General features: G+C 40.7%; 1 protein-coding gene across 3 annotated transcripts in view; it reads left to right on the top strand.

The window, feature by feature from the left end:
• The window catches only part of rxraa (retinoid X receptor, alpha a), a 158,085-nt gene that overhangs the window by 132,374 nt on the left and 9,575 nt on the right, over positions 1 to 16,136 (top strand). For 2 of the 3 annotated variants that reach the window (XM_086300262.1, XM_086300263.1), the window contains exons 5-6: positions 2,586 to 2,765; positions 8,242 to 8,426. In XM_086300262.1, the coding sequence (XP_086156388.1) occupies positions 2,586 to 2,765; positions 8,242 to 8,426 (365 nt within the window). The remainder of the gene's footprint in view (positions 1 to 2,585; positions 2,766 to 8,241; positions 8,427 to 16,136) is intronic. The other variant, XM_086300264.1, reaches the window with a different exon arrangement.

Here is a 16,136-nt window from a genome sequence, read left to right as displayed (position 1 = left end):
CAGAGCACATCTGTGCAGTGAACAGCAACACCAAGTTCACTTGGGAGGATGTCAGTGGAAATGGATGGGGCTTTTTGGACTACACATTTTAGAGAGAAGCTTCAAATTCCCTACACCTCTGGGATAAGAAGGGGTTTACAAGAGTAGAGGGGAACAAGAACCAGAAACACACAAGAGAAGACCCTGAAATAGGTAGTTACTCAAAATGGGCCTTCTGATGTCTGCCCCCAACTGGGTGCAGTAACATCCAACTGGATGCAGTGATCGGAATGCCATTGTTCATCAACGGATTGATGAACAATGAATGTTGCATCTCCTGCATCTAAAATTTTTAACAGCTGCTTCAACAGTGTGCAGCAGACACAATGGAGTCACCTCTACACTACAGTATTTAAAATTCTGGGAAATTCCCACTAATCATTTAGAACTCCAGATGAGCGGTGAAACGTCTCCATGTAAGTCCATTTAGCACTGCTTAGCACTTAGGTGACTATTTGAACATGTTCACAAATCACTTCCCAATCAGAAATTTCTAAGAATTTTATGCAGTTTTCTAAAAGATTGTAGGGAGACTTGACATGGAATAGATTATTTTAAAAAAATCTAAACAGCTTAGACTGGATAACATTGCACTGTTTCCAATTAAAATAAAACAGGACTACACAGCATCTTGCAAAAGCCTGGGCTCTAACCACATGGAGAAACCTCCGGAGAAGATCCACACATGAACTTCGGTCAGAAAATGGCCCCACAGTATGCTCTGGCAGAACTACATACTGCAGCTTGTTGGAGTGGGAGAGCTTCCTGGAAAGACAACAGTCATCAGAATTCTTTAAAAATCTGGGCTAAATGACAGGGAAGCCAGAAAAAAGCCACTCCTGGAAAAAAAAGCATGTGAGGGCAGCAACAGAAACGCACATGAAAGGAACCTAAATCATGTGGCAAAAGATCATCTTGATTGGATGAAACCTAACCTTGAATCGCTTTTTTACTGAAACAAGAAAGCGCTATGTCTGAAGGCGACCATGCGCAACTCATCATTCATCCCTACTGTGAAGCAGTCAGTACAATGAATAGTGGGACAAGTAGAGGCAGATTTTGGAGTTTCTTAATTTTCATTTCAACACAGTTAGAGTTCAGACACTGGCAAATTATATTCAGATAGAGATACAAGATATATTCTACAGTGTGTTCAGGAGAAACAATGTGGTTTTTGTCTTTATCGTGGAACCTCTTCGGGATATTCGAGTGTGCATGGGAGTTTGCCCAACCAGAGCCTGTTTAGTGGATTTTCAGGAGGAAGCACTGGGAAAGACCTGAAACTAGACAAATTACATTTCTCAGCTATCTTGGAAATGCCTTGGAGTCTCCCTAGAAGGGCAGAGACAGGGACCAGGAAGAAGGAGGCCTGGATGTCTCTCCTTAGACTCCTGGATGGATGGATAAGCAGTAATGGACGGATGGATGGACAGATGGGTGGGTGGGTGGTCATTTAAGGCTATTTTTTGATTAGTCTCTGAAAGATGGTAACGATAACAATAAAGCAAAGTCAATATAACCTGTTACAAGAAAAGGCATAAAATTCCATTTAAGTCTGGCACCCTTAATATTTCTGTAATCTTTTTTTGTCCCAAATCAAACTTTCTCACGTAGCACTTTAGGTTGCACAATAAATAAAGATTGTAAATAACCTTTTTGGCTTCTCAAAGAACAATAGCTTGCTCCAGAGTTTTCTTAAACATTGGCTATCATTTGGCCAACTTCTAGCTTAACCACCTGAACCACAAGAACATTAACCCTGGGTGAACAGATAACCACGGGTTATCCCAGGAAATGACTCTCACAGCACTCATCTTTGTAGAGTTGTCTTAAATCTCTTTTTTTCCCACACTGCCAACAAATAACCATGTGTTTAATTTTTTTCTGGGGATAACCATGAAAAGTTTGTAGCCTCTGGATAAAGGTGGATATCTAATTCATTGGACAGTTTTACTGTCATCCTGCGTCATTGGTGCTGTGTGCACCCAAGGGGGAAAATCAAAACAATGTTTAATAGCAAGTCATGCTTCATTTAGCTGTGCTCGGGGGCTTTATTTATCTTCTCTGGTGGTCTGACCCAGCAGAGAGATAACAAAGAAACAGTTTGATCAACACTGGAGAAACCAAATGGACTCCATCCGTCATAAATAACAAAAAAGAGCTGTTAGAAACAGGGTCAGACAACACCATATTAGACTGCCCCCCCCCCCCCCCTCACATATTCCCTTTAGTGAGCCTCTCTTTTCCTTCATTACCAAAGGGTTAGTAGAAGGGTCTGTGATCATAATTTTTGTTTTGTTCTTTCAAAGTGTTTCCTGGGTGTTTCTTTGTGTTATTGTAACCACAGAATGGTAAATAACATGTTCATGAAATCACAGTAAATTCCGCGAATGTGTTGTAGTTGGTAAGGTCATAGGTGTGTACTAATGAAGAAGCAGCAAAACGGCCAACTCAGCTAATTCCATGTGCACTGTGTCACCTTATGTTTCCAAAAAAAGGATCAAAAACTAACATTAAGCAAACAATCTCTTTTCCCTTTTCCTCAGGTAAACACTATGGAGTCTACAGCTGCGAGGGCTGCAAAGGTTTCTTCAAAAGGACTGTCCGCAAAGACCTGACCTACACCTGTCGTGACAACAAAGACTGTGTCATTGATAAACGCCAGAGGAACCGCTGTCAGTACTGTCGCTACCAGAAGTGTTTAGCCATGGGCATGAAGAGAGAAGGTACAGCACATACCGTTGAGGATAATGTCTCACTTTCCTATTTCCTTATCTTTATTAATCTTCCTTTTAAAAGGCTCAATTTTGGGGAAGTGAGTAGCCGAGGAGTACATTCAGAAGTCCATATGATATGTATTTTTGGCATTTCTGTGAGTAGAAATATACTGAATTTTGAGATTCCAGAATTTTGAGGTATTCTGAATTTGGTTTGCACTCAAACTGCTGGTGCGTTTGACACTGGTGCAGAAACAGTATCGGAGTCATTACTTGAAATGAAAGTGCAGTACATAACTGTTGCATTATTCAATATATCAGTTTCACATTACTCATCAGTAATGTGTTAACAATATAACTTAAGCTACACCAAAACAAATCCCTATTCTAATAAGGACACACATACGATCTTTCTTTCAGTATTTATGTATGAACACAAAGCTGAAAAAACAAAGCAAAGTTGAAAAACAGCCCAAAGACACTTCAAAGCAATTGCCACAGCGATTCTACTTTAATTCTATAATGCACAGGCTGAAAAGGAAGCTGCAGCGCTGCAAGCGTGACTGCTCATCACTGCCTTTGTTACCTGTTGAAGTCTAGGGCCTGACTGCTGGGCTGGGGCCAGCACACATATCTGGGCTTTAGCTTTGCGTTAGCATGCTGGCTGTGCAGATTTTTGCAAAGAGCCGAAGTTATGTTAGTAGTACAAAGCTGTTGTTTGTTTCCTGGATGCAGTAATGTCCATCTTCCACTTCACCATTTTTCTGCTTCTAGCACGCAAACTGAAATGATCTGATTGTAGCACAAGTTCACAGGAAAAAAAGAAAGTTTGTTTGATGTTTTATGTTTCCGCCTTTCTATCTGCCTCCCATGTAGATAGCTGAAGAACTTTTAGTAACAACATCATTTTAACTTTAATCTAATGATAGAATTTAGTACAAGAGCACGTTACATTACTGTTACTGAAGAATGTGATTTCATTATATACATTACTTTGGAATGCATTACACCCAACACTGCACACAAATACTCATTTAAGCTACGACTTCATTAACGACAGAGCTTTCAAAATACCCTAGAAGTTGACATAAAATACTTTGACATGTCAAATGTAATCCTTCCTTTTCTTTGCAAAGTTTCCACTTCTTATAGGCCAAAGAAAACAAAAAACAGAATACTTTGATAAACTTGGCAAGTGATGCAGAGCTGCAAAGACCAACTGTATCTCACCCAGCAAGCGATGTCAAGGGTAACTGACGTCATATGTTAGAGACGCATCAAATTTTTAGAAAACCCGGCATCTCAAATGAGAGAATTTTCTGCTTGCAGCATTAGTTTTTTAGAATGCATTCATCTGTTCAGCGCCATGAATCAAACATGGCTGTGAGTGGAAACCAAATGAGGGTTTGTGAGAGCAGGCAATCCACACGGAGACTTCAGCAATGTAGACTGAAGAAAAACATTCTCGGTTAAACTATGAAACTATGCGAGTTTATGTTTCCTGTATTTCCTGGAATCCTTTTTTGTCTTTTTCTCCTTCTAATGATTTTTGGAAATTTACATGTGGTGTGGGGAACAGCTTACCTAGTTATTGTAAGCCACCTCATTTTTCACACAGTGCAAAAGATGGATGCTGTACTTATGTTGCAAGATATGTGAAGTTTAATACTCCAACTGAGTACTCCAACTGGATGATGTCTTGTAATTGCACAGCACGATGAAAAATTTGCACCACATTCCTAAAGTTATAAGCTGCTGATGGTGTGCACATAATGCTGTCCTTTTGGAAGACATTCAAAGATTCGATCAGCCACATGGGACGAAATATAGGGCCTATTATTCAAACCCAGTTTAAGATCATTATTCAATTTCTACCATTATTCAGTCATTTTTCAGTGTTAATGTTATTTTAAAAGGAAACCATTACCTACACATAAATAGATATTTGTTTTACTGGGACTGCAGACTTTGACCAGAGACTTTGAGCTTTAATTCAAAAGGTTTAACAGAAGTTTTCTTTTACCTGTTTAGGAATTACACTTATTTTTTTCCATAGTCTCCCATTTTCAGAGGCTATTAACATGGACTGGGTCTGTGCAAATGCAAATCCCATCTTTCTTGAAAACAGAATCTTCAGCTCCATCTCCTTTTTTCTTCTAAATCAGACGTTGGTCTTTAAGACTAAAAGATTTAAACGTCTGCAGTCAATCTTTGTCGGGGTTACGGCATAACCGACGTAAGTAGCTAACGCCGTTGCCATCATTCATGCTTCATTTCCGTGGTGTTAATTGCCTTGTGGTCGAGCCCCAGTGCTTTATATGTGGTGCCAGCCACCATAGAAACAAATAAACTCACAAGACTTTTTTTCCCACCCTCTTGGGTGCCAATTCTTTGTTGTTGTTGATTTTTTTGAAGCAAACATGATTTTCCACTTCTTTGTACTTCCAATAATTTTGGCAATTTCCCTCCAGGGATTTGCTGACATCTGTGAGTTCTTATATAAGGCAGTGATTATTAATCTCTCTGATCCTTTCAATAATGACAGTAAAAACACTGACAGAAGTGCATAGAAGGACTCCATAGTACTGAACAGGTGAATCACAGTCACATGGTAGTTGTTGCTGTTATAGCACACAATGAAATGAAGACTATCAAGTTCTGAATTGGAGCAAGAAACAGATGTGCTGCGCATAGAGTTTCTAGCTATTTCTCATTTTTAACCCTCATCCCTTGTCGGGCTTTTAATATTCACATCACACAAACATAATTACAACACTTAATTATTCAATTTCACGTGACTATCTGGTGTCGTTGTGTTTGGATAATAATTACCTTTTACTTCCAAGTATTAAATAGAAAACCACCCCAAACAAATACATAATACAACTTAGAGAAACACTGACTCTTCAGTTCTCATTGAGATTCTGAGATTCGGTTGCACTTCAAACCAATGGATTTTTTGGCTGCAGGTTTTAACCTGACTTATCTTGACTTTGGGGTGAACCTGGGTACTCTGGGTTCGGCTTTATTGCCCGTAATCGTCCTTGTTCAAAGGAGAATCATTTTGATGATCCGTTTGTGTGCTACACTTTATTCCCTCTGTTTTACCAGTTCTCAACTTTGCCTTTTTTTGCATTTCTTTTTCAGAAATGGATTAATGGCACATCTTGAAACATGTGTCTGCTGCATACTGCCAAACCTCACCCATGCACTTGTTTTTATATCAAGTTCTCATGTCATCTTCAGCTTCTTCTTTTTTTTTTTAATATGGCTATATTGGCTCAAAGCAGTTCAAGAAACCCAGCAACACAACGTGAACACTGAATTGACAGATAGCTTTTGTAATTCATTATGGAGCAGCACAGTAAAGCGTCTCCAGGGAAAGCTCACAGTGGGGTTGAAAGTGGTTCTGTTGTCTGAGGGGAGAAAAACATTCTGTGAGGTGTGAATTTTAACACTCCATCTAGGTGTTAGAAATATTAGCCCTTTCAGCAGTGCTGTTAAGCACTCTTTTGCACGTTGAACAAGCCAGTTACTGCCTTTCTTCATCAAGGCAACCATGTTTACTGAAAAGAGTGCATAGATTACACTACTTGATGCTTGGAGATGGCTAAGAGATCTAAGGATGCAAAAACAGCAGCATGTGTTAACCAGGTGTCTGTGGGTGGTTACTGAAGAAAACACAGTTAATGAGGAGAATAGGTTTCTTCTTTTCATTGGTATGTTTTGGAGGATATTCTATCGAAGGCCATTTTTTCCTGACCTTTACTTGGCCTCCCATCTCCTCTCTCTTGTTTTTATTTATGTCATTGTTGGGCTCTTTATTCCTTTCAAGGATATTATCATTTACTGCCTTCTGCCTCACTTGCAATGCTGCCTAAGCCTCCCCATGCAGCCCGGGGGGCTGTGGTTGGAGAACATGGCAACAGTAGCCCAAAAGGCTGAGCGAATCCACAGAAAAACAGGATTAAATGAATTTATGCTCTCCCAGTCAGGAGAGTAGAGGAGGAGGAGGGGAGAATAAAGCTAACATGATTTCAGCCCTCCTCACCTCTCCCTGACTCCAACACAAGTATTCTACCCTTGAGCTGACCTCCACTGCCAGACAGCAGTTCCTCTAAAGTGGGGCCCCTTTCCCTCTCCTCCTCTAACAACCCCTGCTTTCCTTTCCCCCCCACAACAAGACCACGGCCTCTCTGATTCGGGACTTGGAATAGAAACCAGAGTAAGGGAAACTCAAGAAGACAGATCTTCAGTCAGATCTGAAACCCCATTGTGTGCGATTTTGTGTGTGTGTGTGTGTGTGTGTGTGTGTGTGTGTGTGTGTGTGTGTGTGTGTGTGTGTGTGTGTGTGTGTGTGTGTGTGTGTGTGTGGCAGTGCAGCTCTCCAGGTGTGTGTATATAAACCTGCATGCTGACTTTAAATTTCCAACAGCCCTTTATCACAAAACACATTATGTCAAGAGCTTTTTATTAATCCATGGCTGGAAGAAAAACATGTAAAAAAAAAAAAGCCACAGTACTTTTTTCGGTGGTGTTTTGAATTAAGTGAATTACAGCCCTTTGAAAAGACGGAAAACACACAGACATGCGTCTTTTTCATTCTCACTTGAGGGTGGAGGTGCGGTTTCTCTTGCCTCGGCCGCAGTGAGTCTCTGTGTCTGCTCGGCACACAAACCATTTCCTGTGTCTGCTTGCCAAGCCAATCAGATGACAGAACCAGCACGGTTGCGTTTGAATGTGTTTTTAGACACGATAAAGTCTTCACTGATTTGTGCTGAGACTTTTTTTTTTTTTTTTAGATGTTCTGGCTTCCATTCATGGTGTAACAAAAGAGTGACAGGCCAAATGTTATTTATTTATCTAGAAATGATCTGTGTATGTCAGTGAGCACTGCGTAAAGAAGACTTATCTTTGATAAGGAAACTGGAAGATGTCCTTGGACATTTCCATGCTGCTTTGTTGTACATAATGCAGACCCAAGGTCTTTCTGTTTTCCATCCTCACTGCTGAAGCAATTATTGATGATTAAACTCTCTCGGCTATGTTTTTGCTGGCATTGTACATTCGGAGTTATGAACTATTCAGTTGCTTACCAAGATGCACTTAATGTCGAACACTAAATTACAGACTCAGGCAAGCACGAGCAGCCATGAACAAGCACCAGATATGTATTTAGTTCACTACCGATGTAGAGCCGAGTGTGGACAATTATTCCACACTCACAAACGCAGCAAGAATTCAAGTAATTAATCAAAGGGGAAGATTCAGCACTGAAAACAGACTCAGGCTAGATGTTTGTTCACTAGTTGCAGGACTTGCAGTGCACAGTTTATTTATCACATTGAACCAAACTGTGAATGTGAACCAAAACAGCTGCTAAGCTTCACAGTCAAAACCCTATTAGCTTGCATTTTTCTTTCTTTCAAAGTGTGTTTTTGATCACATACTGACCTTGTAAAACAGCAGTAGTGACCGAAACCAGTTTTGTTACATGCAGCCGTTCAGGAGGAGCGCCAGCGAGCCAAGGAGAAAAATGAGAACGAGGTAGAGTCTACCAGCTGCGCCAACGAGGACATGCCCGTGGAGAAGATCCTGGAAGCCGAGGAAGCAGTAGAACCTAAAACCGAGACCTACATCGAGACCAACCTCGGTGTGCCATCAAACTCGGTGAGTTTTTTTGTGTAATGCAGATTCAGATTATATGATTTTTATGTTTATATTTACACTCATAGGAGCACACACAGTGATTTATCTAGACTTACTTTGGATGGTGGGTCAGTTTTTCCACCTATTTAGTTCCCTCCATTTGATACCGTGGTTACTGCTTTGAGTTCTTTTCTCGTTCTCAGTATTTTACTCACTTGACAGGATGATTATCTGTCAACTGTTTCATCTTGGCTGGCTTCACAGCTTCAGTCACGATCACCTGAAGACATTCAGTATTCCAATGGTGTTCTCAAGAAAACCAAACTCATCCAACTCATTCAAATGTCCAGACTGAATAATCTCTCAGTTTAACTGGTTTGGGTTCATCGCAACTTGAGGATGTGAACTTATTCAAATATTTCTCCTTCCTCACCGATTAAACCTTTATCATGCTTTCCATGTCTGTGAGTCTGCTCGGTTCCACTTGTGTCCAAGTGCCAGAAATTTGATCATCGGACGTGACCGTGAGGGTCCGTACGGACTTCCGAGTGCCCGTCTATTTTTTGTGACCTGATGGACTTTTCTGCAGAGAATTTAGTTTACAGCTATGCATGTGCTCCAGTCGGTGGACTTCAAAGAAATATAACAAATATAACTACCGTACTCTACCGTTTCCAGCTATCTGCGTCCATGCCAGCAATGGAATATAATCAACGCATTATCCAAACTAAGCAGTAGCAGGAGGAAGGGTTTGTTGCAGTCTGGCTAAAGTGAGTGAGTTCATGAAAGATTGATGTGTCACAATCATATCAGAGTTTCTCTTGGTCCAAAGCCAACTTGTGTGTGTTAATGGACACCATAGGCTTGTTTTCTTTGAATAAGCGAGACCCATCCAGTCGTGCACTGTTTAATGATATAATACATTTTTCTAATTCATTTAAGTTAAAATAACTGGCAATTTTTATTGAAATTGTCACTTTAAGAATAACAATACTGTGAATGCTTTTCAGCATTCACACTAATTAGTGATATGCACCATTGTTATACCGGTGGTACTAGTCATACTTAACTATTAATTTCTGATTAGCTGGAAATTAGTTGTCAATAAAAATGCCTTAGCATTAAGCACAGGTTGATTCATTTCTAGATCTGCTCTACTGTTTAAATTATTGTCAAAATGTCTTTTTTATTGCATTTATTGCTTAACACTATTGTTTTCAACATCTTGACTGGAAGCTTGAAAAACACAACATCTGTGTTCTGACTTCTTTCTTTCTTTTGTCATTTTCTTAAATGTGAAAGCTTCCCAACAGCTTTCACTTAGGAGCTCCTAGGTATTGGACAGTAAATACAATGAATCTCAGTTAAAAGGCAACTTAAAATCTCTGCATATGCATGCTAAATACTAAATGTAGTGGTTTGCAGTTAGTATAAAAGAGCTGTTCACTTTTAGATTTATGGCTTATGAGTTATATTTTAGAAATTTATGCTTCAAAAGACTCACTGGAGCTGCTCCACCATTGTCCACAAGTTGTTTTAATTCTTTCCATGTGTGAGTGCTTCATGTATTTCAGTTCTGCAGTGAAGAGTGCCAAACATATAAGTCAAGTCAGATTTGCCTGCATGTGGATATGCTTGCTGTAGTAATGTTTCACATCAACCATGTTTCAGATAAATTACACATTTTAGTTCCCTGTTTTTTAAAGCTTGCGGCTGTTTTTCTCATCTACCTGCTGCCTGATGGTAGACATGTTACTGAATATCAAATATAAATACCTTTGTTATCTCCTTCGGGGCTTTTTAGGTTACCACTTGTGGACTCAGGAACTAGCTTACCTGGTCTATTAGCTCCTTCACTCAGCTGTGTGTTTCCTCATATATGCCCCTTAGTATCAGCTGGGCACTGTGGGCTGTCTTTGACACATTGGCGACTAGGAGTGATGAATAATGCAACAGGCAGACTGTTCCTGAAAGCATACCACAAAGCCTCAGCTTTCTCAGGAATTCTGCTGGGAAACATGGGAAACAGAGGAGCTGTGCAGAAGCCTACCAAAGGAGGCGGGGAGGGGGGAGAGATGGGAGAGTGAGACTGAATGAGGGAGGGAGAGAGAGGGGACTTCTTCTGGGATTCATCTGCTTCGGGGGAAGGAAATGTCTTGTGAAGTAAAGGTAGAAATGTGAAGGCTGTTATGTGAGTAAATGGGAGCTATTTTCGGGGGGCCAGATGGAAATGTAGGACATGAGCGTTGGCATTATAGGGAGAGGAAGGAGGAGTAGGGATTCATGGGGGAGCGGCTAGCAGCTCAGACATACTAATGCACTGAGTGTTTGGGCTCTGCCACGCTGGGTCTCTCGATGCCCGCTGCCTGCCCAACACCAAGAGGAAGATTTCTAAGGGCCTCCACAACAGATTAGAAAACCGCAATGAAAGTGTTTAAAGGCTTGTTTTAAATGTATTCTTTGCCAACTCCTGAGCAAAATCATATTGGAAATCATATGAATATGCTGAAAATAGTTTTAAAAATTAAATGTAATGCATTACACCGATGAATGTATCAAAGGCAATTTGGGATTCAGTATTCTGCCCGAGGACACTTTGGTCATGTGAAGTGAAGGAGCTGGAGATCAAACCACTAACCTTTTTATTGGTAGTCACCTTCCTTTACCTTCTAAGCTACAAACAGATATCTGCCTGTTAAATACACAAATATTCAGGGTCATCAAGGGTCAAGAGCTTTTTGGTTTCTTTTTGTTGTCTGTTTGTAGCCAAAGTTTAATCGATGCATGGAAATAAATAAAATAAATGTCTGCATTGAAAGCAAGACAGAGGAAAGGTATTTATCGAAATATAATCTCACGAATATTAGCTATTGTTAGAGATTTAAATATTTATCAACTGAATCTTCTCTCATGAGCAGTGAGTAGCTAATGGAATAGAGAGTCCAATATCCTCACGCTGGAAGCCGTGAAAAATCCCCACTGCCCCCAGAGGCAAAGTCATCATACTAGTCAATGGGCTTAGCAAAAAGATAAAGTGTAACAGAGTCTAACAAGGCTAAACACTGTTGCCAGAAGAATAAACAGAAGTTGTTCTTTAATTATCTTCAACCATAAAAAATCTTTCATAATGCTAGCTGTGTTTGCACTTAATGTTACCAAGCTACTGTAAGATATATGTGAATATATATATAAAAGTGGTACAGGGCTTCTTCATGATGATGAAAGCAGCGGAAAACCTCACAAAGGTGAACTGGATTCCAGGCTATTGGTAGGAGATGCCCAGCAACAATTGGTGTCACTCAGTTTGTCCACCAACCAAGTATTGGTAGCCTGGGCTGTGGTGGGCATTTAAAATTCTTAGCCACTACTGTATATAAACCCTAAACCAGGACATTAAGTATAGCTGGATATGACGAGGAATAAAAAATGAAATATAATTTTGTTTTTTGATTTGAGTGAGCGGATCCTTTAATTGAAGTGAAGCCTGCAATGTTGGCAGAGGCTTGGCATGCATTCTGTCCTGACCACAAGGACTCCTCTGCTATCCAAATGCTGTTCCCCTGCCTCCCCCCTACCAGGTCTCCATTGAGAACCAGTGCTCCATGTTGTAATTAATCACATGACCTGGGTCATGAGTGTACACCATGAATAGGCCACCGCCACTGTCTAATGGTCGGGGTCTGGCCAAGCTGAATAAGGTGTGTTTATCTCATGCTGACCTAGAACAGGAGTTAAACAGTCGTTAGTAATATGCCTTTAGTCAGTGAGAGAGAGGTCTTCTTCTAAGTAGGAAGGGCAGAGGGGAAAATGTTATCATTCACTAATCCTTAGGGTTTACTTCCATTTTATACATCCCATTTTCTTTCTTTTTTGTGTTATTTCTTGCTGTTATTTCTACTATATTTGAATTACTTTATGGAGAATTTTAATAAAAGGTCTTATCTTTCTGTTAACTGTAATTATGACATATGAAGAAAGGCTTTTTTTGTTGTTGTTGTTTTTTTTTTTTTAAATCTAAAAAGTGGGACACTTGAGTAATTCATTTTTATCCTGATCTGTGTGAGTACCCAATTTTCTCTCTGTTGTCACTCTAGTACAGTGTGGTTCAAGCACAATAATGAAAGACTGAAGAGCAAATCTTTTGTCTCCCCATGAAAATTTCATAGGGAAGAATGCAAGTTTATGACCTTACTCTCTGTGTCAGGTGGGTTTTTTGGTGTTCTTGCTGTTTTTCCTCCACATTTTTTGCCACTAATCTCCAAATTAAAAGAAAAAGTAGTCTTTATACCTAACCTGTGAGATATTTTTTTTTTTTATAACTGTAGAGGTTATCCTTTCATGGGTCAGGGGCTGATAACATCCTAAAGTCCACTCTTTGGCTTGAACAGTAAGTACAGTAGATGTAATGCTGTACTTAGAATAATTGTTTGAGGAAGTTGTAAGCCCCTCTCCTCGTCATCTTCACAGACGGTGACAAAGAAACCAGGTCAGTCTAAACACAGCTAAGATAGCCATGCAACATTCATAAGGTTTGCCATGTTTAACGAGAACCCTGGGACTTGTATTCTTACGGGGAGCGGTGGCTCAATTGTGGCGCACGCTGAAGCCCCCTGTGGTTTTTATTTGTTTTTTGGCGGGCTGTGCCCTTTGGAATGAATTAACCGGATCTGTTTATGTTTTGGGGAGGAAGCGCAGTTCACGAAAACTGTCGTACTGAGCTGCGGCGTCCACATCTCCCACGGAGATCAGATGCTGAAATATTCATAAGGTGCCTGTTTTCTTTCTCTCCCTGAAGAAAAAAAAACAAGATGACTTACAGTTTTCAAAACAGTGTAGGCTTTGTGTCTGGTTTAAGTTTTTCAGATTTGAGCTGCGTATTTGTGATGCTCTGCAGTCAGTGTGTTAGTTTCACACCGCAGGGAGGGAATGTAGTGGAGAGGATGGGATAGTCTTTGCCCTGTGTTTTATAAAAGGAGAATGTGAGTGAAGAGATATTTTCTCCTTCATCTTGAGCTAATCTCCTCTGGAGAGCTGCAGTTGATGTCAGGATCCTCCTAGCTTTTAGCATCGATCTGTGGGATTTGGAGGAGAAGTTGGGGAGAAGTTGCTAACTGTTTTTGTCAGAGGGCGAGTTCATGTGGAGCTACTTAGAATTTAGGGATGCTGACTTGATTTAAAATTATGCACAAAAGCATGTTCACAAAGCCTTTGTTTACACACACGCATATCAAGAGTAGCATGTGTACTCTTGGGATGGCTGTGAATTACTTGTCAGAGAATGGCAGTATTGTTGTGGATTTTTTTAACCCAAAGCCCAGATGGAGTTACAGTTTACTGAGTTAGTCATGGAGCATGCATTGCATTAGTATTCTACCGCTACTCCCCAAGGGTCAAAGAACAATACTTTTGAATCAAATGTGACAGGACAGTTAAGGAGAACAAGTCCTTGTCTTTGCAATTTTGCATTCATTGCATGCAGAAGTTGTCTTCTTCTATAAAGAACACTGTCATGAACCGAAGTTCCGAGCGCAGGCAGGACCCAGTAGCAGAACACACACACTAGGGTAGGAGCGAATAAAGAAAGTAATTTTTATTGCAACTAAAGGTGTCCCGTGAGGGTAGCCAGAAAAACAACGGATGAAACCAGACGAAACCGAGGGACCGCACAGGGAACGCCGAGAGCGGGGCTGTGAGAGGGGTGATAGCCGGGCCGAGTGAACCAGAGGGGGGTGGAGCTCCAAAAGGGGTCGAGACGGCGAAGCTGAATGTGAACCAAATCTCAGGCGGACAGGTGGACAGGCAGGTGGCTCGAAAAAAACACGCCGAGTTGTGATCGCTGAGAGGCGACTACGGACTGGCGTGGAGCAGCAGGTAGGGCAGGATTAAATAGTCCACCTGGTGATCGCCTGGGATGGGATGCAGGTGTGGGGTTAGCAGCCACGCTCGTGGGCGTGGACATCCCAGCAGCACCCCGGACGCCGGGCCGCGGACCATGACAAACACACTTATCATTAGATATACATTAGCAGATAAGGATCAAATCTGGCTTTGTTTTCACCTCAACTTCAGTTTGTATGTTAAAAAAAAAAGCTCTAAATAAAAGACATGCATTTATTTAGGCTCATACCATTATTTTGTTGACTAAAGCTAAAAAGGTGCACACATTCTTTTCCCTTTCATTTTTTTGGTGAGCGGGAAACGTTTGTTTTCAGGAATTACATTTTGTATGCTGCGTTGTCTATCAATGGACAAGTTTTTTTTGCTCTTGGTGCAGCTATGACAACTTCTATAAAAGCAATTTTGGCAGTTTGCCGGTCTGGAGCTTTCAGGTGCGTGTTAACACAATACCACAGTCTTCCCAGTGGGGAGCAGACGTCCCAGCAAAATCACCCCAAGGGCAGATGATGCACTGCACAAAGATCTCAGACAGGCCTCAGTTAGCGTGCTAAATGTTGAAGTTCATAACAAAAGACCGAACAAGTATGGCCTCTTCACTCTTCAAAGAACATGACAGAATGGCTTAGGTCCGTGAGGTTGCAACTGAACAAACCTCGAGATGAAAACCCCAAGCAATGCCATTTGGACAGAGTGTTTGGCCATAATGCACGGCATCACATTTGGTGAAAACCAAACACAACACCTCATACCAACTGTCAAGAAAAGAAGTGGAGGCATGATGATTTGACCTGGGGACCTTTCTGTCCTTGGGTCAACGATGAACTCACGATGAAATGTGAGGCCATTTGTCTGACTGCTAGAGCTTCCGGTTATGTGACCAAAATTTGGTCGTATATAACTGGCCAGCAACAAGACCACAACAGATTGGCTGAAAAAAAATATTTCAATTGTTGCATTGGCCCACAAATCTGTGGAAATATCAACTCAACTGAAATATTGTGGTGGGACCTAAAGAGAGCTGTGCATAAACAAATGCTCTTAATGAACTGCAGCAACGTAGTGAAGCAAGGCAAGGCAAGTTTATTTGTATAGCACAATTCAACAACAAGGTGATTCAAAGTGCTTTACAGAGACATTAGAAACAAGAACAAATAAAAAGCATGATTTAAAATTGATTAAAACAAGCAAATAAACTAACTAACTAATTAACAAACAAACAAACAAACAAACAACAGTATATAAAATCAAAACAGATAAAATCAGAACAGTAGATAAAATCAGTAGTTAAATGTAAGTTTTGAAATTTAAGCTTAAAGTGTGGATTTGGTGCTTTATTCAAATGCAGCTGAGAACAGGTGAGTCTTCAACCTGGATTTAAATAAACTGAGTGTTTCAGCTGATCTGAGGCTTTCTGGGAGTTTGTTCCAGATATAAGGAGCATAAAAGCTGAATGCAGCTTCTCCGTGTCTGGTTCTGACTCTGGGAACTGATAAAAGACCGGATCCAGATGACCTGAGGGATCTGGATGGTTCATACTGGGTCAGGAGGTCATTGATGTATTTTGGTCCTAAACCATTCAGAGCTTTATAGGCCAGCATCAGAACTTTAAAGTCTATCCTCTGACGGACAGGCAGCCAGTGTAAGGACCTCTGAGCTGGACTGATGTGGTCCACTTTTTTGGTCTTAGTGAGGACTCGAGCAGCAGAGTTCTGAATGAGCTGTAGTTGTCTGACTGATTTTTTAGGTAGACCTGTAAAGATGCTGTTACAGTAATCAAGCCTACTAAAGATGAATGCATGGACTAGTTTTTCCAGGTCCTGTTGAGACATCAGA

This window comes from Aulonocara sp. 'chitande type north' Nkhata Bay, linkage group LG7 (assembly GCF_057382095.1).
Source record: "Aulonocara sp. 'chitande type north' Nkhata Bay isolate Kocher_YH1m ecotype deep benthic linkage group LG7, A_spYH_male_GT1.1, whole genome shotgun sequence".
Lineage (NCBI taxonomy): Eukaryota > Metazoa > Chordata > Actinopteri > Cichliformes > Cichlidae > Aulonocara > Aulonocara sp. 'chitande type north' Nkhata Bay.
This window is presented reverse-complemented; position numbering and strand designations above follow the sequence as displayed.